Source organism: Castor canadensis, chromosome 16, assembly GCF_047511655.1.
Source record: "Castor canadensis chromosome 16, mCasCan1.hap1v2, whole genome shotgun sequence".
Taxonomy (NCBI): Eukaryota; Metazoa; Chordata; class Mammalia; order Rodentia; family Castoridae; genus Castor; species Castor canadensis.
In genome coordinates, this window is record NC_133401.1 from 85830344 (window position 1) to 85854971 (window position 24628).

General features: G+C 41.9%; 1 protein-coding gene across 10 annotated transcripts in view; it reads left to right on the forward strand.

Annotated features, from left to right (window-relative positions):
• Ranbp17 (RAN binding protein 17) overlaps window positions 1-24628 on the forward strand; it is a 281635-nt gene that overhangs the window by 198366 nt on the left and 58641 nt on the right. For all 10 annotated transcript variants that reach the window (XM_074057769.1, XM_074057776.1, XM_074057770.1 and 7 more), the window contains 3 exons: window positions 61-169; window positions 13102-13205; window positions 18632-18720. In XM_074057769.1, coding sequence (XP_073913870.1) covers window positions 61-169; window positions 13102-13205; window positions 18632-18720 — 302 coding nt within the window. The remainder of the gene's footprint in view (window positions 1-60; window positions 170-13101; window positions 13206-18631; window positions 18721-24628) is intronic.

Sequence of the window (24628 nt, forward strand, 5' to 3'; positions counted from 1 at the left end):
GAGATTTCTGGGTAGTTAGGCCAGCCATAGTAACTGTGAATGCTCTTTTGCTTTCGTCAGAGTGAACACTTCCCCTTTCTTGGTATCAGTGATACTTACACTCTCAGTGACTTCAGGTGCCGAACAACCTTCTACACAGCCCTCACTCGCCTTCTGATGGTAGATCTAGGTAAGGTTGAGAACCTAAGCTTTCTTAATAAGGCGTCAGCACTATGCTGTGAGTAAAGGAGGGAGGACCAGGGGTGTAACGCTTGACTGCGAGGATTTGCCTCCTGTGACAGTTCTCTGCAGCTCTAAGGCTCGAGCATTCACTTCTGAGCATCACAGCCAAAGGAGAAATCTTTGTGCTTTGATGATACTGTTCACTTCAAATAGCTGTTGTCTCGATTCTTTACCTCACATTTATTTTTGCTGTATCCTTTGACCCATTAATTTTACTTCTATGAATCTAGGATCGATTTTAAATGTGGAACATTTTTATAAGTGTTTTTGTAGTGCCATTTGAGCTATAGAGAAATGGAAGTGATGTAAATGTCCAACAAGAGAATTAAAAAATTCTGGCACTTCGGCTTGCTTGGTGGAACAGTCTGAGATCATTAGAGGTGATGACTTCAAGGGTGCAACATACGATGTTTTGTGTTACAAAGCGACCTGGACAGTGGTCAAAAAAGGCTTCAATGATGGTGTTTAAAAATGCTGAATTGCTGAAATAGCCATTGTGGGCAACAGTATGGAAGTTCCTCCAAAAATTAAAAAATAGCACTACCTCTTGAACCAGCAATCCCGCTAGCGGATCCATATATCCAAAGGGAATGAAATCAGTGTGTAGAAGAAACATCGTCACTCCATTCGCTGCAGCACTGTTCACAGGAGCCAAGAAATGGAGTCACTCCAGGTGCAATGAAAGTATGGTCCATGTTCATAGTGGAATACTATGCAGCCACTGAAAACAAGGAAATACTGCCATCAGCAAGCAACAGTACAGGTAAACCTGGACACATCTAAAAAGTTTATCTCAAGAGTAGAGTGGCACCTACCAGGGCTGGAGAAGCTGGTAGGCAGTGTGAGGTGGTATTGTCAGAGCTCTGATGCAGAACGTCAGGTCGTAAGGGGACACCTGTCAGTCAGCAGGTGGTGGCTGTAGCTAAGAACAACATATTGTGCTCCTGGAAAGTGCTAAGGAAGCGATGTTGAGAGTGGATGAAGGACTTGCCCACAGCGGTATCGGGCAAAGCAAGGCCCTGTCAATCATAATGCTAGATCCAGTCATTCCACAGTACATTGCACATGGTACCACACGTGCTTCACCTGTGGATTAAAAATAGTAACAGAAATGCCAAATGTTGTTTTTGGGTGACAAAGGTAGACTAGATAATTTTCCCCATTTCTGACCAATAAGTTTTTTTTTAATGTATTGTTTTTATAATGGTAAAAAGTAACTTCCAATTTTTAAATTTTTTAAATTTACTTCAACTGATATATAAAAACATAAAAATTGTACATACAAATGGGGTACCGTGTACAGTTTCAATATGTGTATACACTGCATTAAAAATGTTTAAACCATGTTAAAAATATCTTTTATTCTTTTTTCCCCTTTCGGTAGGTCTGGGATCAAACTCAATACCTTGTACTTGCTTGGCAAGTGTTCTGCAACTGAGCTACACTGCAGCATTAAGCATATCCCATCTCCTTAGCGTTTATCATTTCTTCCAGCTTTTTGAAATGTGCAGAACACCACTGTTATGCACAAGAGAACGTCTTACTTCTCTACCTCGCTCTATATAAATAGTCACTCATCAACCTTTCCCCATTCCCCACCCCTCGTCTACTGTCCCCAGCCTCTGGACATGACCAGTCTACTGTCACCTTCTATGAGATCAATTTTTTTAGATTCCACATGTGAGTGAGTACCAGTCTTTTTGTGCCTGGCTTATTTCACTTACCGTAATGGCCTCCAGTTCTGCCTCTGTTATTGCAGGTGACAGAATTTCATTCTTTTATGGCCGAGTACTATTCCACAGTGTGTGTGCACCACGTTTTCTTTGTTCATCATTGATGGACATCGAGGCTGACTTCATTTCTTGGCTCTGGTGAACAGTGCTTCAGGGAGCACGGAGTGCAGATGTGTCTTCGGTACACCTGTTTTATTTCCTTTGGATACACATCCAGTACCTGGATGCCTGCACGATGAGGTAGTTCTCTTTTTAACGTTTTGAGGACCTCCATATTGTTTGTCCTCCATACTGGCTGTGAGCACCCAGCCAGTGTGCACCAGAGTGTGCCAGTGTGCAGTGGTTCCCTTCTCTCCCTTTTTTCACATCCGCCAGCACTTGTCATCTGTAGTCTTTTTGACCATGGTCATTTCATGAGGATGAGATGGTCGATCACTGTGCTTTGATTTGCATTTCCTTGATGATTAGTGCTTTTGAACAACTCTTTCGTGTACCTTTTGGCCCCATCATTTTATGTCTACTTTTGGGAAATACTACTTAATTCTTCTGCCCAATTTTTAATCAGGTTTTGTTTTGGCGGGGGGGGGGGGTGCTGTGGGGTTTTTGGAGTTCCTCTATATTTTGAATATCATCTCTTTTTCAGATGAACAGCTTGCAGATATTTTTCTCCCATTCTGTAGGTTGTCTCTGTATTCTGTCTTAATTGTTGCGCAGAAGCTTTTTAGTTTAATATAATCCCATTTGTCTGTTTTTGCTTCTTGTGCTTTTGGGATCTTGTATGAAAACTCCTTGTCTGATTTTTCTTCTTTAATTGTAAAGGTGAAGTTTGTAAGAAGCATCACAGGGCACTTGAGCTTTCTGTGTGACCAGATTACGCTGGGTTCCCATTTTCTCATAGCTGCTACCACAGGTTCAGTTGGTCAATTACAGACACGTGAGAGGGCTCCATCCGTGGAAGTGCCGTCCTTAGAGAGTATAACACTGATGACATTTTTCCTTCCTTGCTCTTCAATGTACTGATTGATCCATTGACCTAAATATGAATTTTTAAAAATATGATTACACAAAAGGAAAGAAGACAAGCAATTTTGTTTTTCACTTAGAAAACATTGAACCTTGAAGTGGACAGGTGACTAAACATCTCCGTGCTCCACACACATTGTTTTCATGTATTTCACTAGAATAAATAAATCATCAGAACGACAAACAGCTGAAAGTTTAGAGAAATGCAGCTAGAATGATTAAGGAGCTTAGTGGGATTGATTCTAAGGAAAGATTAAAAGAACCATGTATGTATAACTTGGCTAAGTGACAACTAAGGCTGGAGGCAAAGAGAATTGTCTATAAATATTTGAAGAGCGTAAACCAGGCCTGCAAAGCCAGTCATCTGCAGCCTTGGGCGAGTGGGGGTCTGAGGGACAGCTCTTCCTGCTGCACACTGGCCCGTTTGACCTCGGGGCTGCCGCCTTTGCAAGAAGAGGAGCAGCCCCAGACTCTGTCTCTGTGGTTGACACTCATCCAGCAAGCACACTGCCCAACTCTGAGCTCAGGGCCCTGGCCTCGAGGAGCCTGAGACCCTGAATAGACTCCATCGTGTACCAGGCCTTAAAAATGCTCTTCCTATGACCCTGTCACGCAGAGTGAAAGAGTTAGGGGACCAGTTAGAGGAATAGTGTGAGATTTCCTGCAGATAGGCTCATGTCACCTACACCTTCGGGACCTGGAAATGGAATGGGTCACGATTTCTTTCTTCACATGATCAGTACAGGCAAAGAAATTCCTTGCCTGTCTGTGTTGCTATAAACCACAGGAGCCTGGGCCCAGTGCAGACTGTCCACAGCACTGCTGCACATTCGTGTGGATGCCCAGAAAGACCCTGCATTGCACACTTTTTGAAGGCAAATTTACTTTTATATATAATACTGATTAATGTAAACTGCAGTATAAGAAACCAAACTAAACATACAATTTGAATAATCTTATTAAGTTTCCCTCAGATTTTTTTAAGAAGATAAATATGTTATATTCCAATACTTTTTAGATACTTTGCCTAAAATAGAAAGAGATAGAAGTGGTTGGTGCAGACTGGCAGAGTGGCTCAAGTGAGATGCCCTGAGTTCAGACCCCAGTATCACCACACACACACACACACACACAAAAAAAAAGTGGCTGGTTCACCATAGGTGCTGAGTGTAAGTCAGCTGTATGTGTATTGCAGAGAAAATTGAAAACTGACAACAACCTCATGGAACTCTTAGGTTAATTAAAAGGAAGCTCCTTATCAGTAGTTTCTACTTTTTTTAATAATTAGATGTATAAGCTTCAGGTCATGATTTATGTTCTAAATAACCAGAGTTTCTTCCCTTGTTAAAAATCTCAAGTTGCTGGGCTCCTCCAGAGCATTCACCTTGCCTTTCTCCTGTTTTCCTAGCACCAGGTTCAGGGTAGGTGCTCACTAAATGCTTGTTGAATGATGACAAAGAAGTGCGCAGTGACAAAGATGTTGCTGTTGTGGCTTCTGGGATGACTCTGCCCAGCAGGGCATCTCTAGACATGTCTTTCTCTTTGGCTTCTCTAAGACAGAGCTATTACTTTCACCGGTCACTAAACCACACTTGGCCATTCTTGTGCCCGATTAGTCATTTGTTGCTGTCTTCAACATGTTACCACTTTATAGGCAATCATTTGTTGAGCGTTGTTTGAGCCTTATCTCACAAGCTAGGCTGAGTGGAACATTGCTATCAGAATTTCTCGGCCAGTGGCTTCATGTTTGCTGCTGTGTTCACTGTCATGGAGATAAGTGAGAAAGAGCACTGTCATCAAGAGCAGCACAAATCTGCCAATTAAAAGAAAGCAAGAAATATCAGGTCATGAGAACCATTCTCAAACTAAACAAAAATCATTCGAGGGAAAACTTTGTATTTCACTGATTTGAGGAATAAGAATCAAGTAGGAAAAAAACACCAAATCAACTGCTTGCAAAAGCTCTGGACGTGATTCTTGGATTGAAATAGAAAGCATATTCTAATTGAATCCTGCAGAATAAATTGAACTTGTTGTGTATATAAGCCATGCACATTGGTGTAATTAGAAAAGGAGAAAGAAATTGGGTGTCACTTTAATTGGCATTTACTTTGAAATGCATTTTGGTTTCTAGTCAATAATTTGCACTTTGTATGATTTAATTAGATGCTATGTGCCCCAGGTTGTATTTCAAAAGAAAAGGGGGGATTTTTTGGCAACAAACAGTTGTATCACTTTATCAGATTGCTTTAGCTAAACTAGACAAAATGTTCACTTTATGAAGGACAGGACTGAAAGCATTTCATCATTAGAATGATGATGTGTCGAAACGTAAGAGATGTTGGCTGTGTCCTCTTTGAATCCCAAGAAATTATCAAACTCAGTGCAAAAATTCCCTTCACAGGGTAACACACATGCAGAAAAAATGCGCGGGCAGCCGTGTGCTTACGTGTTGCCCTTTCAGGAATCACTGAAAGCTCCCTGGGTTATTTTAAAATTGACTTTGCCAATCTAATAAACTAACAGAAAGAGCATTACCCATGCCAGTAAGTGGAGAACCTCCAGGGAGCTGTTGAGTGTGGAAAACTTGAATAAATAAAAAACCTTCTATTTTGTTTAATTTGAATGGAGGTGAGTTCAGTTGACAAACATTGAAAATGGAATTGTGGTGTTTAAGCGTTAAAAAGGAGGCATATTTTTAATGACCAGGGCAATAGTAATGTTGAAATGGTGTTTATGAATGTTAAGTCACCACAGTTCTATCTTTAGGGATGAAGGTGACCTCCTATCCTTTACTTTTGTAACTTGTAACAACAGGTAATTGGCACCTGAGGATATTACTAGCTTAAATTTAGAATTTTTATTGTCTTAAACAAACAAAACTGCCCTTTTTTCAAAACCAGAGAGCAGGAAGGTAAAACAGGTCCTGTCTGGAGGGTTGGTACCAGTTGGAGAGGAAATAAGGAAAGGATGTAGGTGGGTGAATATGGTGTAAATATTGTGTATACGTGTATGGAAATGGAAAAATGAGACTTGTTGAAACTATTCTGGGAATGGGGGAAGGAGAATAAAGGACAATGATGGAGGGGTGAATTCAACTAAGATATATTGTAAGAACTTAGGTAAATGTCACAGTGTACCCCTAGTACAATAATATGGTAATGAAAAAATTTAGAAATGTTACACAAGTTAATGACTTGAATAAAAAGGAAAGAGTATTCTAAGAAGGGCTACTAAAGGTAGAATTAAAAACACACAGACTGGAGCTTTTCCTTTTCGTTAATAATCACACCGTTGTTCACAAGCCACTCGTGGTTTTCCTGTCTGACTCACTGCAGGCTACACTAGCTAGGTTGTTCCTTGGCTTATCTGTTCAGAGAGATTAAGTGACATGCCAGGGTCAGTCATGTAGCCACTGGCCATCTGATTGCGTAGTCATCCACTCTGCCAGACTGTTTATTCACCTTTCAGTATATTACGGTCTGATGGTCAGTGAAAGTTAGAGGTAATTTTTAACATTTGGTCTTATTTCTAATAGTTGGGCAAAGCATACTTCTTTTCATGGACTAGCAAATGTAAAGGTAGATTTCTGGGGAAGAGTTAGCAGGCAAGGGACTTGATCAGAAATAGATAGAAACACACATGATCATTTCACCTGTGTCCGTGGCTTGGCAGAGACCACTTGGAAAGGAGTTATGTGGGAACAGTGGAGGAGTGGGGATGAAGAGGAAAGAAGCAGCTGGAAACACTTAGAGTCTGTGATGAGATAATTAAGACTAATTAGCTGGCCCTGTAGGCAGAAAGCAACCCATTAAGTCCCGATCCAGGTTTAATAACTTACCTGGTTTTGAGGCTGGAGCATCCAGAGCATCTCAGGGGACGGATGCTTGGGTTGCAGGGTAGATTTCTTACAAGACAGCAGCAATAGTCTGCACTCAAGGGTCAGCATTCTGGTTCCCTAGGGAGTAGGATTACAGGAAGCCTCCGTCTTCTCATCTATTAGATGGAGATAATGTCTTAAAGAACTGTCATGGGGTTGGGCTGGGACATGGTCCAGTGGTAAAGCCACCTCCCTAGCATGCATGATGCCTCGGTTCAATCCCCACCACTGCAAAAAAAAGTTACATGCTTTAAATAAACTAAAGATATACAAAAGGGCCAGAGTAACTCCTAGCACAAAGCAAGCATTCAATGAACTTGAAGAAACTCATTCATCTCAAGTCAGAAGCACTGCCTGTCTGCCACTGAGACCTCAAAGTGAAGCAGGTCCAGTGCTGTTCATGCATCCGCTGTGCCATCACTATAGAAGCCGTCACTATGGGGCCGTGACTTCACTATAGAAGCAAGAGCTGATGACACTTCCTGACAGACACTGAACTGCCCTCCCCTGAGGGAAGCCACAAGTCATTTCAGGGGCAGCTAGAACCCATATCAGCTTAGGGGGAAACTGACGCATGCTCAGAGGGGCAGCTGAGCACACTTCTCAAGTCAGAGGTCTTAGTCTTAGTGAACAGTTTGAGAACGCGCTGTGGGCCTGGGCCGCAGACGTGAAGGTTGGGCTCCTCTGGGATCACTGCTTGCCTGGAACTTGCCATATAGCCTAGGCTGAACTCAAAATTCTTGATCCTCCTGCTTGCTCCTCCAAGAGCTGGGATTACAGGCATGCCCACCATTGCTAGCAGTGTGCAAGGTTTTGTATGCTTTCAGTTCTCGCTTTTGGGACAACTGCCAAACTTTTCCATGGTGGCTGCTGTTTTATGCTCCCACAACTAGAGGTGTTGTTTTATGCAAAATCATAAGTAAAATGTACAAATCAAGCATCTGCTTACCAGCACACTCAAAGGGTTGCTCTTCTGTTCTAATGTGGTTTTTCTAAAGGGAAAAATGTTTGGAACTGGTAAAATAGTAACTTTCTGTTCAGTCCTATCCTGAGAACTCCAATAGAGTTGATCAGCTTTGAGTCTTACTGAAAAGCCAAAGAATTTATGGTTGCTTTCTGAGACCTTAAATGACTGAGAATTTATAATGTTACGTTGATACTTACTTTTCAATGAAAATATTAGTCTGTAAATTGTCATTTTTTTCCTTCAAAATCTCGGCTTCTAGGCCTTTCTCTTGTTTAAAAAAAACTGGCAGCTTCAATTATTATAATTTTATGATACATTTGGCATGTTACATATGTAGAGAACTACATACTTGAAAAAGCTCCTGTTTTCTCCTGTTACATCAGAAACCGTGCATGATACCTCTAAACCACCTTTAACAGATAATGTCTGAAATGGTTTGCATGGTGTTAATGACAGGGCCAGTCCTCCACAGTGGCGGAAAAGTTCTAGATGAAGCAAACACATCTCTGTAGTGACCATCACTGGTGTCTGCCTAGGACTTCCATTCTGCTCAGCAGAACCACAGGGACTGGCGCTCGCCCGCTTCTGACTTCACACAGCTCCAAGCTCAAAGTTCTGTGGCACGCACTTCTCTCCACATGCTTGGACTTCTGCTCCATCAAAGGCACAGGGGAGGAGCATGGGCTTGGAGTAGTGCAGACTGGTGAGAAGGTATTGGGCAAGCTGCTTAACTCTTTGGGTCTCTGCTTCACTCCATAACAAAGGAGACCATGCAGCCTCATGGGGTTATTGTGACGACACGGCACTGACAGCTTTTCAAGTAAAATCGGTGTCACATCCATTGCCTGTGCATAATCACTCAGGAATTAGTGCTGTTCAGGCACTTCACAAATATTTCTTGACTGCCAGACCTGTTCTAGACACTGGGGATATAGCCACGATGAAAGCAGATCAAGTTCCTTCCCCTCAAGAGGCTTATATTCTACTCAAGAAGGCAAGCAACGAGTGAATAACTGTAAATTAGCAGCCAATCATAGTAAGTCCCATAGGAGAGTAAAGCAGGACTGAAGAGTGATTGGTGGGTACACTTCCAGCACAGTGGGCAGAGAAGAGGCCTCTCTGAGGCGGTGGCGTTCAGAGTTGCTGCTCACACTCTTGTGTTCCTGACACGACTTGCCTCAAAATTTGATTGGAGAAAGATGGAGTCTGGATGTTTTTAAATCTGAGGTTCAGAATATTAAGTGAGGGGTTTGAAATATTAAAGTTCTGAATAAATGTCTCTGCCTTGGAAAAGTAAAGCTTTACTGGGAAAGTTTTGTTCCCAAAGGAAGGGTCCTGTGACTGGCCATTTTGTGGTCATATTGTTCAATTACCACAGTCACCTAAGTCCATGTTGAGCTCAAGACACCCAAAATGCCAATGGCTGTCACTTATGAAGGGGAGCTACAAGCATTCTGTCATGCACTCCTCACAGCTAACTTTGTGAAGTAAGTGTTAACGCCTCTTAATTACAAATGGGAACCCTAAGGCTTAGATGCCACATGGCTAAGATAGCAGAGCCAGGGGTCAAGCCTGGGTAAACCTTCTGACTTTCAAGATCTACTCTTTGCAGACACCTTCTCTGCCTGCAGTGACAGGTGTCACTATTCTCATTAATAGTCTCATTTAGAAAATAACTTACCTTAGCATGGAATGAAGCCATGTTTTTAAATACAAAGTGCATACAGCAAGCCTGCCTTACATGTGGCTGTATTACGTTCAGTTTTGAACAATTATGATCAAACATAAATAAGTCCAAAGTAGTTCAGGCAAGGCCCAGTGGCTCGCACCCACAGTCCTAGCTACTAGGGAGGCTGAGTTGGGGAGATTTCCACTCCAAGCCAACCCAGGCAGAAAGCTGTCAGGATCCCATCCCACCCAATAGCTGGGTGTGCTGGTACGCACCTGTCATCCTATCTATATTGACTGAGGAAAGTATAGAATAGGATCGTGGTCCAGGCCAGCCTGGGCAAAAAGCAAAACTCTGTCTTTAAAATTGCCAGAGCAAAAAGAACCAGAGCATGGCTCAAGAGGTTGAACACCTGGCTAGCAAGTTTGAAACCCTGAGTTCAAACCCCAGAAGTGCACACACATACACAAAAAAGGAAAAAATTCAAACACAAATTTTTTTAATTTCTACACATGCATTTGTGACTTAGCGGATGTGGAAAAGCGCTGAGTCCCTTGTTATCATCAGTTGTTTTAATCATTTTGTCATCTGCAGAGTGTTTTCCTGGCCCTTTATTTTGTGAAAATCTGCCTCACAAAAAGCAAATGGTGCCCAAAGAGCAAGGTAAAAGTTATGCAAGTCAAAAAAAGGCACACAGTGTGCTTAACTTGAAGTGGTCAAGTGACAATCTGAGATCTGTTGGAAGGTGGCATGCCTTTAGTGGAAGGTGGTCTGTGTGATGGGAAAATCCATCAGCACAGCCCTGAGCTCAGCATCCTGAGCCCGTGCCGTTTTTCCTCAGTGGTGCTCTCCTGGGAGCCATATGCCCACCAGGATTCGATAATGTTCACTTCGACTCTTTATTGGTTTGGGTTTGGTTTTTTTATTGTAGGATTTTATATGTACATGCATACATTGCTGGGATTTGAACCCAGGGCTTCACATATGCCAGGAAAGTGTTCTTCCACGGAGCGTACCAGGGTGTGCTACATCCACATCCTGATTGTGTTTTTATATCATGTGTTAAGAAAATAAGAACTTCTGCATTTCACCTTTATTGAGCAAAGGTTTTCGTTCAAACACAGTATTTCTCTGATAATGCCAGGCACTGTTTTCGATGTTAATACTGAAATACCAGTACCACCACTGTTGTGTATTGAGCATCTTCTGTTTTCTGTTACAACATTTAATCCCACAGAAACCTCAAAGGTAAGTAGTTTTACCCTTATTTTATAGATGAGGACACTAAGAGAAACTTGGAAAGCATCTAAAGTTAAGTAGCCTGTGAAGGATTCCCATTCTTGGGCCTGTTGACAATAGAGCCTTGCCTCCCAGTCCTGCACAGAAAAACACAGCAGCTCACAGCCTCATCACTCCAGAAGCAAAGCCCAAGACACCATCTGTGTGGGCTGCTCATCAGTAATTCCCATATGCACTTATAAATTGTATCTCACTCATTCCCCACAGTGATCCTGGTCAGATGCAGTGATGGTATTACGTCGGTGAGATCATGGTATCAGTGTTATTAGAGAGAAGCTTAAATGCATAGAACTCATGACATCCTGACACTACAGTAAAGACAGGAGTCAGACAAGGACTTGGGGGTATAGCCCAAATGGTAGGTGTGTGCTTATCATACATCAAACCCTAGGTTTGATCCCAGCCACACACACACACACACACACACTCACACTCACACACACTCACTCACTCAAACAAAATGCTATGGAAATCCAAAGGGGAAAGGAAGAGTACTCACAAAGGGACTAGGGAGAACTTAGCTCAGACAAGAGGAAGCTGTCATTTGATGTGGACCCCAAATAAGAATAGCTTCATACAGGTTCAGTGTTGCTACCAGTTGACCAAGAGGGTGAGTCCACATAGCCACTTGACAGAGCAGGGTTTATAATTTGGTCTCCTTCCTCTTTACCTAGGATCTTGACCCTTGTCTACAACAGCATCTTAGGAAAGATTCATTGGCCTTTTGGCATCTTTTAGGAACAGAACTAAGTCTATGATTCTGTTGGACTCCTGATACAAATTATGTGAGTTTGAAAGGAAGAAAGAAATTATAAAAGACTAGAGTCAGCCAGAATCAGAGGAGGCTGACTGACCTCAGTGGCTCACAACTGTAATCCCAGCTACCCAAGAGGCAGAGAAAGGAAGGATCAAGGTTTGAGATCAGCCCAGGCAAGAAGCTAACAAGAGCACCTATCAACAAGTAAGCTGGGTATGGTGACATGCACCTGTCATCTCAGCTCTTCAGGAGGTAAAAATAGGAGGATCACATTCCAGGCCATCCCAGGCAAAGATGTGAAAAGAATAACTAGAGCAGGAACGTCTGGGGCGTGGCTCAAGTGGTTGATAGAGCACCTGCTTAGCATGTGGAAGGCCCTGAGTTCAAACCCCAGTACTGCCAAAAAATAAAAGTCAGAGGACCCTGTTGTTAATGTCTTAGATGTGTGGCCTTGGACCTCAGCTTCCCATCTGTAAGATGATGTATGTGTGCAGGCGTCTGAATCACCTGGAAAACTCTTCCAAACAAAATTGCTGCTCCCCACCTACCCCTAGAGTTTCCAATTTAGTAGATCTGGGGAGCATCCCCAGGTGCTGTTCATGCTGCCAGGGCAAGGACCTACTGAGGACCATGGGTCTCCTCTCTGAGGTCTTGTTTCTCTAAGGTCTTGTTTTAAAACCGTACTAATAGCACAGAAATCGGAAGGTCTAGACTACATTGCTCCACCTCCAACCATGTCTGCCACCTTAATTTAAGCAAGGCACATAACCTTTTTCTTCAGTGATGTGGACTCAGCGTTCCCAGTGTCATAGAGTGAATGAGAGAATCCAGTCTCATTTTCAAAGAAACTGCTTTTAGAAAGGATAGTATATAAATTATCATTCATGCATATCCATGTGCAAAGTAAAAGTTGTGCTTTGACAGAATCTTCCAGGAAACACAGTCCACCTTTAGTGAAAAGTTAATGGAAAATGTCTTTTTCCTCTTGTCTGTAGTGAAAAGTAAGCTTAGTGGAAGAGGAAGTGTACCCATGGAGAACAGTTAAAATCCAGATGACCCATGAGGTGTCCCATCCTTTTTGGCAGATAAGATTTTCTTTACTGTTTGTACAATAAATTAATTTTTAAAAAAGAACATAGAAGAATAATAACTCGGAGCTACTTGGGCACCTGAGTCTGTGAGCCCTTTAGGGCCTGGCACCTAAAGAGCAGGGGGGAAAAAGGCCCTTGTCTCTTGAGGATTTGAAAGTGGCCTTCCTTGAGGCATTGGGGAAGCTCTAGGGGCCCAGGAGCTACAGTGCTGAGACGCCTGGGGCGTGAATCTGTTAGATCTAATAAAAGAGACTCGGGGAAAACGGCATTTCATTTGGCGCAAGAGAGAAGGCAAAACACCAGAATACTCAATGAGCCAAAGCACAGATTGCGGCACGATGTGAATGCAGGCTTACCTCTTCTCGGGACATTTCTGAGCCTGAACCGGGTGCTCACTGTTGGAACTAATGTACAGTAGCATGCCTTTTAAACCATGCTGACCCTTTTGTTTCTCTGATAGGCGAAGATGAGGATGAATTTGAGAATTTTATGCTGCCTCTCACAGTCTCTTTTGAAACAGTATTACAGATATTCAACAACAACTTTAAGCAAGAGGATGTAAAGGTGGGTTTGTTCCCAAAGATGAGGAAAGGCGCTTTTGATCTTTCCCAAGTATCTAGGTCCAGGAAAAGGGTTTGCACATCTGCATGCCTCCTCAGACATGCATGCCCAGTTGCATGTGTTGGACTTTTGTGCTGGACTTTTCACGTAAGTGCTTTTCTAGTTTCTAACACAAATGGACTTTGAGTCGGTGACTGCTTTGGACAGCCAGTTCATGATGAGATGGTGCAGATGTGTGTTACTATCTTCACTAGAGCATTTCTTGTGGGTACACCACTTGACACATCTCTGTTCCCTCCTCCACCCTGCACTGTGCGTTTCAACACATCCATATGGAGAAATGCACAAATATACACGTGCTAAAACACTACATCTCTAAATATATTTTTAAACAAGAATTTTTATAAATCAAGCTTTTATTAAATGGCTAGGCATATATGTGTAAATAGGAGCCGTCTTGAAGTATTGCATTCTTAAACTGAACAAAGTGATTAGGATAACTGATAGCTAAATAAGGGTTTTATGTGCCTGTGGGAGCCATATTAGGATTGATTTGACAAGTCAGTTCAGCTGTGGCAACAGTCATAATATCTAAGACAACATTGTGTTTTATTAGTAAAATCCTTAAGTATAGCAAGCTGTTTGTGACTAAACAGCCCCATATTTTAGTGTGGGGGATGGTATGGAAAGGGTGGGGTGGGTGGGGTGGGAAGCAAGCTCTGCTAAATAGAAACGGTATCTCCTGAAAGGGTAAATGGATCAGGGCTCTGTTAGATAGCCCAGGCTTGTTTCTAAAAGAGTAACAGACTCCAGAGGATGGAGTTGCCTTCCTTGGTGGTTCCTAAGTCATACCTTACATGCATGGAAATATATTAACCATCTTTTGCCTGGCTCCTCTTTACAAAATAAAAAAAAAAGTGAGAAACCAAATAGAAAAATAATGTCCTTTGATATTTGTGTAATTTTACTGACAAAAATAATTCTCCAAATGCTGTACATTTACAGTAATTTTTAAATAAATGTTCATGAGATTTTAAAACCGAAAAAGATCTTACAGATTTGCTTATAGTCTTGCTGAATTCTTGGTCAGTTTCCACTCAGGTTAACTACGTTTTTAGATGTCTTCCAGCTGTTTCTACTGACCAATAAAATCTTTGCAGCTGTAAGGTAGCCATGGCTGCCTTCATCAAAAAGAAGCAGTGAGGTTGAGGTTGGAAAACACCATCTTTTTAAAAATTACATTTGTCTCATTTGAAGATTTCATTATAGTCCAAGCCTGTTTTGATGTAATCCCATCTAGTTTGATAGAAACCATCTTCCTAGAGTCATTTTTAATGGAGTTCCAGTGATATATCCCTAAACCAGCAAGTTCTTAACGACTCTGGAAAGTGACTGCTTGATTACACTTTAACGGTATTTGCAAATAAAATCACAAGTAATTAAGGGAAATCTCCAGGCTTTTGAGCAAGTTTGATGCATGATAACTGCCTGATTCAGCTTCATCTACAGTAATGCTGTGCAGGCAACAGCTACTGAGATCAATAGCAACGTAATGATAGTGGCAGAATTAAGTGAGTAACCTGAGAACTGCACCTCAGAATGCATGCAGCTGCCACGAACCAAGGCCACACAGTGCACTCCATGCTTCCGTCCTGAATGTTCATCAAAAGACGCCCTGCAGGAAAATGCAGTTAGATGCTCTTTATTGCTGATCGTGTCTCTTGCCACATTTATCAGGGAAATTGGATTAGCAGTTGGCAGCTGCAGGTAGACAAGACTCTGCAGTGATTAAATATGCAGCTTGGCTGCATTTGTTGTGACAGACCTTTAGTAAATTCTACTGTAAGCACCATCTGTCTAATTTGTATAAGAAAACTTGGTGCTGTGAGCTACTGGTAAAGAACTAAATCTGTTGCTTTGTCATAAACAAAACTTTTGCACTAAATGCTTTTAAATGTAATTTATTAGGTTAAGGCTATTTTGCTATCATGATGAATAAATAATACATGCAAAAGTGCTTTCAGGTACTTCATTTTGCAAGTACTAGAGATAAAAACAGTTCTGTTTTGTTCTTCAATAGTGTTCAGTATTCCAGTCCACAGGAGGTACTACAGTTAAAATATCTCTGTGAAAATGCCCCAGGACTGCCAAATTCACTTCATTTGCAACCCTTACCAGGATCTTCCAACTCCCTATTTATAGACATTTCTCAGATGCAGATTTCAGGAAGGACCTAAACATTAAGGACCTGTATTGCCAAATTGAAATACAATTGTGAGGAGAGGAGATGCTGCAAAGCTCGTAAATTTATGGCTTTGTTTTCTTACTTAGGCCTAATAACATTGAAGAGAGCATGGAATTTTTGTCTTAGGGTTTTCTCTCCAAACTAAAGGGAAAAGGAAAGAAAATACTATGATAAATCCTGGCTCTGGAGCATTATTTCAAAATGTATTTTCCCCCCTGTAATTTTACCCACAGTAAAATACAGTGCAGTGGTCCCCTGACTCATGCATCCTCTTTGGTTTGGCCATGACATCACTGGTTTTGAGGAAAATGAATGAAAACTTCTCAGAGACAGAGGAGCAGTTAAATAGGGACCTGCTATCTTTAGTCCTTCGTAAGAACTCCACAATGTTCAATTATTTAAAATCCTTGATTTTCAGCATGTGCACATTAAAAGTTTTCGCACTAAGTGCCAAATGTTGCAAACAGCACTTTAACAGAATGATTTTGCTTTGATCCCTGTAGCAGTTCCTGAATAATTTATCACAGGTTATTGCCTTAATTCTGGAGAGGGATAGAGCAATAAAGGCAGATGAAAACACTCCAGTTGAAACACCTTGGGGCCTGCTCATTCCTCTGACACGGCTCTTTTGTTGGAACTATTTAGAGGTTATTAAGATGTGTCTCCAGAATTAAGAGTATGCTGTAAGGATGAAGACAGCCATCTTAATTCTAAAGACAAAGCACAATGACCCTTCACCTTCTTTTGCTTTGTTGTTATTATATGGGAGAATTATGAGGATAATATTATAGCTGCCCCCAGTAGTGCCACTACAGTAAAGGGCCTGTCAGACTTTCCATTAGAAACCCTGTTTGGGGGTCAGGGTGGAGGAACCATGTTTCAGCTGTCTGCAGACCATCCGTCTCACGCTTGGCACACGGACAGCTCTTCACCATGCAGCGCACTGAAGCTCTCGGCACTTTCTCCTTGAACTATCCAAAAAGGAATCTGTAGGATTAGGTCACCAGGCCTACCCTGCTTGCCAAAACAGACTCACTAAAAACAGGGGCCATCGCTTTGAGGTCAGTGATGGTAAACTCTGGTTCTTCCTCCCTAGGACTTAATCAGGTCACCTCTCCTCTCAGATTATTTAGTGCCTGGTTGAGCTCCTGGTTAAGCCTTTCCTGTCTTATACCAGAGCTAAATTTTAAAACATATTCTACACTTAGTGTTGTGTGTGCGTCCGTCCAGGCTATCACAGTATTCTCCACTGCTTTGTGATAAAAGGTATTGTTTGAATATAAGCAGTGTGTTTCTGCTTGGGTCCTGGCTCAAGTGGTAGAATGCCTGACTAACAAGCTCAGGGCCCTGAGTTCAAACCCCAGTACCACCATTTAAAAAAAAAAAAAAAAAACTATATATATGTGTGTGTTTGTGTGTATTTGTATTCATATTAACACTGTACTTTTCCTATTTAAAACCTACATTTAGTTATATACTTTCTGTGCTCTATTAACATTTTCTGAAGTAAAATATTGATATCATTTTATGGCCACGGGTACTGCATTAAAAAAAAAAAAACTACAGATTTAAGTCAATTATAGCAGTTCTATTATCTTGGTACCTTTAAGGAAGAAAAATTATAATCAACTAAAAATTAACCATTTGTATAATGATATTTTAAAATATTTTATGAAAAGCACTTTTGACTGTACACAAAGTAAAACGCGTATTTCTTAATGACTAATTTAGAGTGGAATGGTGGTATCTCGCTTGTATGTGGAAGATTAAAATCCCTGGAAGAGCAGCCTGTGGCCTGCTGCGTGTATATAATGAGAGCAGAACAAAGGCCATGCTAGTAGATGGCAGACGGAGTATAAGGGCTGTAGGATTGCTTAGGCTGCAGTCAGAATGGAATCCAGAGACGGCTGCTCAGAATGTGTGCTTTGTTCTGAAAACTGCAAAAAATGGGGAGCTGTGAAAGAAAAGAACAGTTCCAGGTAGTGAAAAGAAAAAAAAAAAACCCTGCATAATAGGAAAAAAAAAAAAACAGCCATAATAAAATAAACTAGTCCACCATCACTCTATGCGCCAAGTCCAGTGGAGCAGGTGGGGGGGATACTTCTGACAGGTAAACTGTTATTTGCCACTTTGATGAGGATCAGGACTCACTCCTCCTTGATCATTTAAATTCCTTACTGGAGATTTTCATTTATTGCCAAAGTGTGAGGGAAGATAAAAATTTGAATAAAAGTTCAGAGGCCATTTTGTGGCCAAATGTTTCTACTGAAATGGATCATTCAGAAATCACAGTGGCGTATCTCAAATTATCCCACCCTTCTGCAGTTATGTTTATTTATGCTCTTTGTTCTGACATTCTAGCATCTGTTCATGGGTTTCCTTTTACTCTTCCCAAGCATCATCCTAAGGACAGCTTAATTAGGAGTCCAGAGTACAAGTCAGACCTCTTTTATTTTCCCTCCTCTACAAGTAAGTAGTTGTGCTCATTTGCCATGTGTCAGGCTCGAGCTTGCTCCCCACTATCTTCTGTGACGGTGTGTTGTCAGCCCCTTCTATGGATGAGAAAACTGAGGCTGATACACTGCCATGCCCTGCGAGCTAAGTGAAGTGAGGATTCAAATCCTGCTCTATGACATTGAGTATAGGACTTTTTTCCTCACATCCTTTCTTGCTCGAGGAATATGCTGCCATTCTGGGTATAACATAGTACCAGCAGCTTACCTAGCCAGTTTTATTTTGTCCTGCATTATGAAGGATTTTGTTAACAATCTGTAAAACACTGGTGTGTTTCCAGTATAGACTAAGTTATATAGCGAGACTGATTTTGTACAAGCCAGCGTTGCTAAGATTTGTTATTATTAAGTATTGTCTAAACCCTGTGCATATCTGTTCTGTGAAATTACCAATTGTGGTCTTTTTTTTTTTTCCTAATTTGGCGGTATTCGGAAACAAAATATGTTAAAAATCAGAACGTTCCTAAGCTGTTAGAGCTATGACATAGCAAAGGGGAGTTGGTCAGCAGACGGATGGTCTGTTTAAAAAGTCTTGGTTTTTAAAGGGGTCTGAGCGAGACATTTGAGCTAATGAATCAGAATCAGATCTGTGGTCATTATTGCCTGATTATTACTCCATCTGCTCTGTGCTAACGTGAAAATCAATTACTGTGTCTCTTTCCCACTGACAGCGTATGTTGATCGGGCTGGCAAGAGATCTTCGAGGAATTGCCTTTGCACTGAACACAAAGACCAGCTACGCCATGCTGTTTGACTGGATGTATCCTTATTGCGCTGTGACAACACCAGCTCTGTGCACAGGGGGGTGCCAGGCCCCTCGCTCTCGTTAATAGTGTGGCACAGTAGGGAAGAGGAAACAAAGCTAAATGAACTAATGTGCAATCAGCTAAAAATTACAGCACAGTGCAGCAGTGCAGATAACTGAGCACAGCATTTGCACACCCGGCTCACAGAGGTCACTTTTTTGCTGCCATTAAATATTGACAAGTTCAAAATCACTTTTCCCCAAATGCTTGTTTCTGTTGGGGTTGCAGGAACAATCCGGCTGACATCTTTACCTCAGGATCAATGAATCTTACTATTCAGCATTTTTTAGGAGATTTGAATCTCAGCTCCTTCTCCATTAGCAAGGTTGAGAAGGAAACTTTATGTCTGGGACTTGACTCCTCATGCACAGGTTTTCATCATAATGAAACTATTAATGTACAGGAAAATGTTGGGAATAAATGGTTAGACTTGTCACTTGGTGTAAAATTGGAATCCCCACAGACATCCCTTCTCATCACGTAAGATTAAAAACAACATGGATTCTTGGGGTCAAGCAGACGGCTGCACTTAACTGTGTACACCCCAGCAGTCATTCCACCTCTCTGAGACTTGGTTTTGTTCACAACAGAAGGAGACAATTCAGTGAACTGGCTTACTGTGCCCATTCGGAAGTTCATACACAGTTACTAACATTTTAGCATCTTTGAGCCGAACAGAAAGTGACCGTTTATGTAAGTATAAAATGGTGGATTCACGCCTTGCATACATGAAGCCATCAGCACTCACAAGAAAAATTCTAGTTTAAAGCTAATTTGCTCTTTAAATTACATTATTTCTCACTTGCTTTCAAGTCTTTCTTATCCAAACTTCTTTGGTAAACTGCTTAAGAAAGAAACTTCTTAAGGACAAGTCTCCCACTACTGTGCCACAGTGTGGTCTAAAACGTAACGGGTCTGGGCGTGTTTTAGAGAACTCTGTACATTGTGATGCATTTTAAACATTAATTGGGCACTGGCGTAGTGAAACCCGACCTCCTCAGGTCTGTGTGTATGAGGGAAGGTTGGGTGTGGGCTCCTCCACATTGCTGAGTGGTGCATCCCATGAGCTCCTGATAGGCCTGCTCAGTGTTCTTGATCTTCACTAGGAAGTCTGGCAACGAGCGTCAGTCCTAGAAGTCTGGTTTTGTATTTAAGATTGATGGTGCTATTGAAAATAAGCTACACCTCCAGCCTGTCCGACAACGGACATTTCATACCTTCCTCTTCAGTAGTTTTGTTTTGTTTGGGTTTTTGGTTTAGGGTTTTTGTTTTGTTTTATGGTACTGGGATTTGAACTCGGGGCTTCAAGCTTCTAGGCAGAAGCTGTAGGTTTTGAACTATGCCTCCAGCCCCTCTTCATCAGCTTAAAGTCAGGAGTCAAGGTCGAACTTTCCTATCAGTGTCAAAGAATAAAGTCTGTTTTCTATTTCTTTACTTAGCTCCTTCTTTTTGGCACCTGTCTGAAATGCCACTTTTGTCCAGCAGATGGCAGAAAACAGCAAATGGAACATCGTGGGACTTGATGTTTTGTTTTGAAGTGAAACCATTGTCTCCTGCATTCACCCATCAATGTGGGCGTTATTAGGGTCAGGGGCAGAGGGTGAGGTGTCAGCTCTGCAGGAAGCTGAGCTAGATTGCCAGTGCAGCAGTGTGGCACTGGCCCTGCTTATAATAATTGAGTTTCAGTAGCAAATCAGCTTCCTTGGGAAAAGGCCAAAGGCCTTCATAATTGTATTGACAACAAAATGAATATGATAAATGGTGTTCATTCAGTTGAGACAAGATTTATAGTTTTCCTTTGGGCTAGAGATGAACAGCAAATATTTATAATAATAGTAAAATTTGTTTAAAAGTTACATTATTTGATAATTCAAAAAGCTTTATTAAAATATTTCGAAATACTTTAAGCAGTTTCAGGTGATAAAGTACAGATTCTTTCTAAAGTGTTCAAGTGATGCAAAAATGAATAAGTATATGATAAAAACCCATGGATATGAAAGTCATTTATTCTTCCTGAAATATTGATGTGTCAAACCGTCAGTGAGGATTCCCACATTACTGCTAGGGAAAGTTTATTTGCCTTTTATCCACGTAAACGTGTGTTCTTTAATTTGTTATACAGCCCTTCGCATGCAGAAGAAACATTCCTGTAAGAGCACATGTCATCTTAAAGTCAAAATGCATTTTATTAATGGTGATTATTGGATAAAATGCTATTTTAGTGCGTAGCTATTTAATTCAAAAACATGTCCATAAACACTGACTGCGTTAACTGCTACACAAACTCCATTGCTTATCACTCTGTCCTCCTAAAACTGCACTGCCTGGAACCACAAGCGCCATCTTGATGGATTGTCTCCATGACTAGAGAACTCGAGGACAATCTTTGCCCCTATAGTGAGAAGGCAGCGCTAGGCAAGCACCTTACCTTGTGGTGCATTTAATCACATTACTTAACGTTGTCCTAGATCATACTTAGACTGAAGCATCAAAAATCCAGAGGGAAATTGAAAAAAATGTAAATGTGAGTCACACTCAAATCTCTTCGTCGTGAAGAAACCATGTTTCCGCTGACTGTTTTTCAGTCAAGCAGCTATGCTGTTAGTGCACGTATAGACAGTGAGACGACGAGGTGGGCAGAGGAGCAGAGCCTTGGAATAGGACACTCCTAGACTCCGCTTCTGGTTTCCCACTTTACAGACTAAGTTACTTAATGTCTGAGAATCACAGTTTCCTCTTCCTTAAAACAGGGCTCTACTGCCCATCTCACAGCTGTGTTGTAAGAAGTCAGATTCTGGGATCTTGTGAGGGTCCTAGTACGATGTCTGACACAAAGTACATACTCTTCCGCTGTTGTCACTTCCCGTCCTAATGCAGAGTGGCAGAGGTAGTCCCATTTGCTCACTTTATTCAGCAAACTGGGCAGCTTCAATATGCTAGACTTCATGAAGGATGTATATTACTGTAGTATGCTATGAGATGAGCTCATAGCTCAGTAGAGTCATATCTACATAAATATCTTGCAATGACATACAGAAAGTTGTAAATGACAAAACAAAAATCCTGATAGAAACATGACTGTACTTAGCTGGGTGAGCAGAAAGGCTCTTAAGTGGAGGTGTGGCCCCAAGTCTTGCAAGCAAGTCGAACTGGACATGTGGAAGTGGGAAAAGGAAGACCCTCAGCTGGCTTGATTCCTAGGGCTAGCAGGGGATAGAAGGATGGTTTATCACAGGCACCATATAGGTCGACTGGGCCTTGAAGGTCAAGCTGCAGAATGTAGGTCCTTGCTCCACAGATGTTATAAAGCCTGTGGGATAGGTATTGATGGTTTCAACTAAGTGGTACCGTCAGAACTGTGCTTCCAGAACAAAGTAATTGGAAATAGTGTGTTGGAGAAACCAAAATTGGGAAGAAAGTCACCTGCGAGTCACTGTTGAGCAAGCAACCAGGCTTGAACACAAGAGTGAATGATTGTTTTCTAGAGGTTTACAGTCAAGCAGGCGTACAAAACTCGTGAAAACTAAGTGTCACTGTGCTGTGACAATGCACACAAAGGGCTGTGTGAACACATGCGAGGAAGAGATTGCTGTGCTTGACAAATGGCTTCCCAAGAGAATGGAAAGTTGCACTAAGCTTTGAAAACTGGGTAGGCATTTGCAGGCGGGAGAGAGGAGGCTTCCAGCTGCGGTTCCCCCACCCCACCCCACCCCCGAACAACCGTGTGGGTGTTGGCATGCTCATGGAGTACCTGTGAGTAAGCTGGCCTGCGCTGGGGCACGCCCTCACCCCTTCTCCCTACAGTTCTTATGGAAACTTCGTGTTGCCTTCTAGTGCATTATGACGCTTTCTCTATTGTTAAACCCCGGGGCCACAGAATTAGTTTGTACTCTTTACTGCACATAAACTGATGGATGGATGGATGGATGGATGTCCTTCAGAAGAAGCAATTCAATACTTTTCACTTTCATGTTGGTTATCATATGAAGCAGTGTCGTATTGTTAATGCCTTTGGATGTTCATTTATCTGATGTGGACCCTCAGAATTTGTTGGGAAGATCTAAGTGAAAGTAATCAGATCTCCTCTTCTACCTAAGGCTCCCATTCTCTTCCTCCTGTCCACATACACATAGTCCTCCCAGGCCACTAGAAAATTAAACTCCTGGTGGGCTTTGATTCTCACCCTGTAATCTGAGCTGGGCTCTGTCACTCTGAAGTCCTTTAACCTCCCTGCTTGGTAAACCTCTCCTTTGCTTTCCACTCATCACTCATTTTCTCTGTGGCAGTCACCTCTGTTCAGAAGCATATTAGAATTGTCACCACTCTCATTGCACACAGAACAGGGAGCATCCCCTCATATCCCCTGGCCTTGTCCTATAGTGAGTGCAAGTGTGTTCTGAAAAACATGATGGTCCTGATGTCTTTAGAGTGCTTTACAGAACGACCTACCTGTTGGGCCTCTGGTATTGGGTTCTGAAATTGGAATCTTTCTGTTTCTTGATGAGCCCCCATTGCTTTCCACTAATGACCCCAAGGTTTGTGCTCAGGAAAGCTCTTTTTAGAACTTAGCATCCCTTAGGTGTGTGCCACCCTGATAAAGTATGAATTCCCCAAGAGTAAAAGCCCTGTCATCCTTACCTCTAGATCCCTGGCCCCTAACACAGTCAGTAGTACACAGTGTCTGCCATCTACTAATAAACGCTGTTATTGCAGCGTTTCTAGTCCATAGAAAAGCAAGACAGTTATCTGACGATAGCCAAAGTTAATAGTTTGATTTTGTCATTTTCATCCATCCAATGTCTCGTCCACACCCTCCTTACCTTCATCCCCTGCCTGATCTCCCTTTGTAGCACTTTCTAACGTGTGTGTTTATTTTACGTTGCTTTATTAGAATATCAATTCCATGGGGGCAGAGATTTTTTTGTTCACTAGTGTCTCTGGAGACCATAAAACAGTGCTTGTTGCAGAGTAGAACTTAGTAAGTACTTAAGGATATTGTTTCAGTATAACTACAGCCAAACATATCTCTAGTGGGGAGATGATTACTTTTTGCACTTTTAGGGAACATGGTACCCTTAAAGCTTATTTTCATTCAGCATTGTATAAATTACTTCCCAAAGCTTCAATGTGAAATGCATCATTTTAAAAATCAGACAGATACTTCTGATCTAGTGTTCTCTTACCTCGTTGTACACTGGCAGGTTTATAACCACAAATACTTGTTGAAATCTGCTTTGTGCAAGGCTTACTTATACAATAAATGCATGGTCCTGCCCCCTAAAAGCTTACGATGGAGAGGTAGACAAGTGTCAGGACCGTGCTAGCACAGAACTCTACAGCCACAGACAGGAGTCACTCCCACCTAGGGTGAGGTGGGTTGGGGTATACCCGGCATCAGAGAGACTTTCTAAAATAATTGACACCTGTGTTGAAATCTGAGCGACAAGTGGGAGTTAGCAGGGAGAGGATATGGAAGCACAGGTCTTTGCTCTTTAGAACTCAGATCTAATGGGGCATGCAGTTAACAGAAGCACCCAACCCTGATCCACTGAGCTCCAGGACGTAGTCAGGAGTGCTCACTGAACATAGATGAGAAGGGATCGATGCCTTTAGACAAAGTGGAGGAAACATCCGAGGGAAGCTGAGAGGAGCTAGGTAGCAAAGGGCCTCAGAGGAGGCAGTGTGGAGAAGAGGAGTGTGTAGAGACAAGTTGCCATCAGTTGATTGACAGAGCTGAAACTGGGGGCAGGCTGGGGCCAAATCCTATGAGGCTTTCCAAATGCCATGCCAAGGAACTCCAAATTCAGTCTAAGAACAGGGACGAAACTGATGGTAAAGTTTCTCGCTATGGAGCTCTTACCT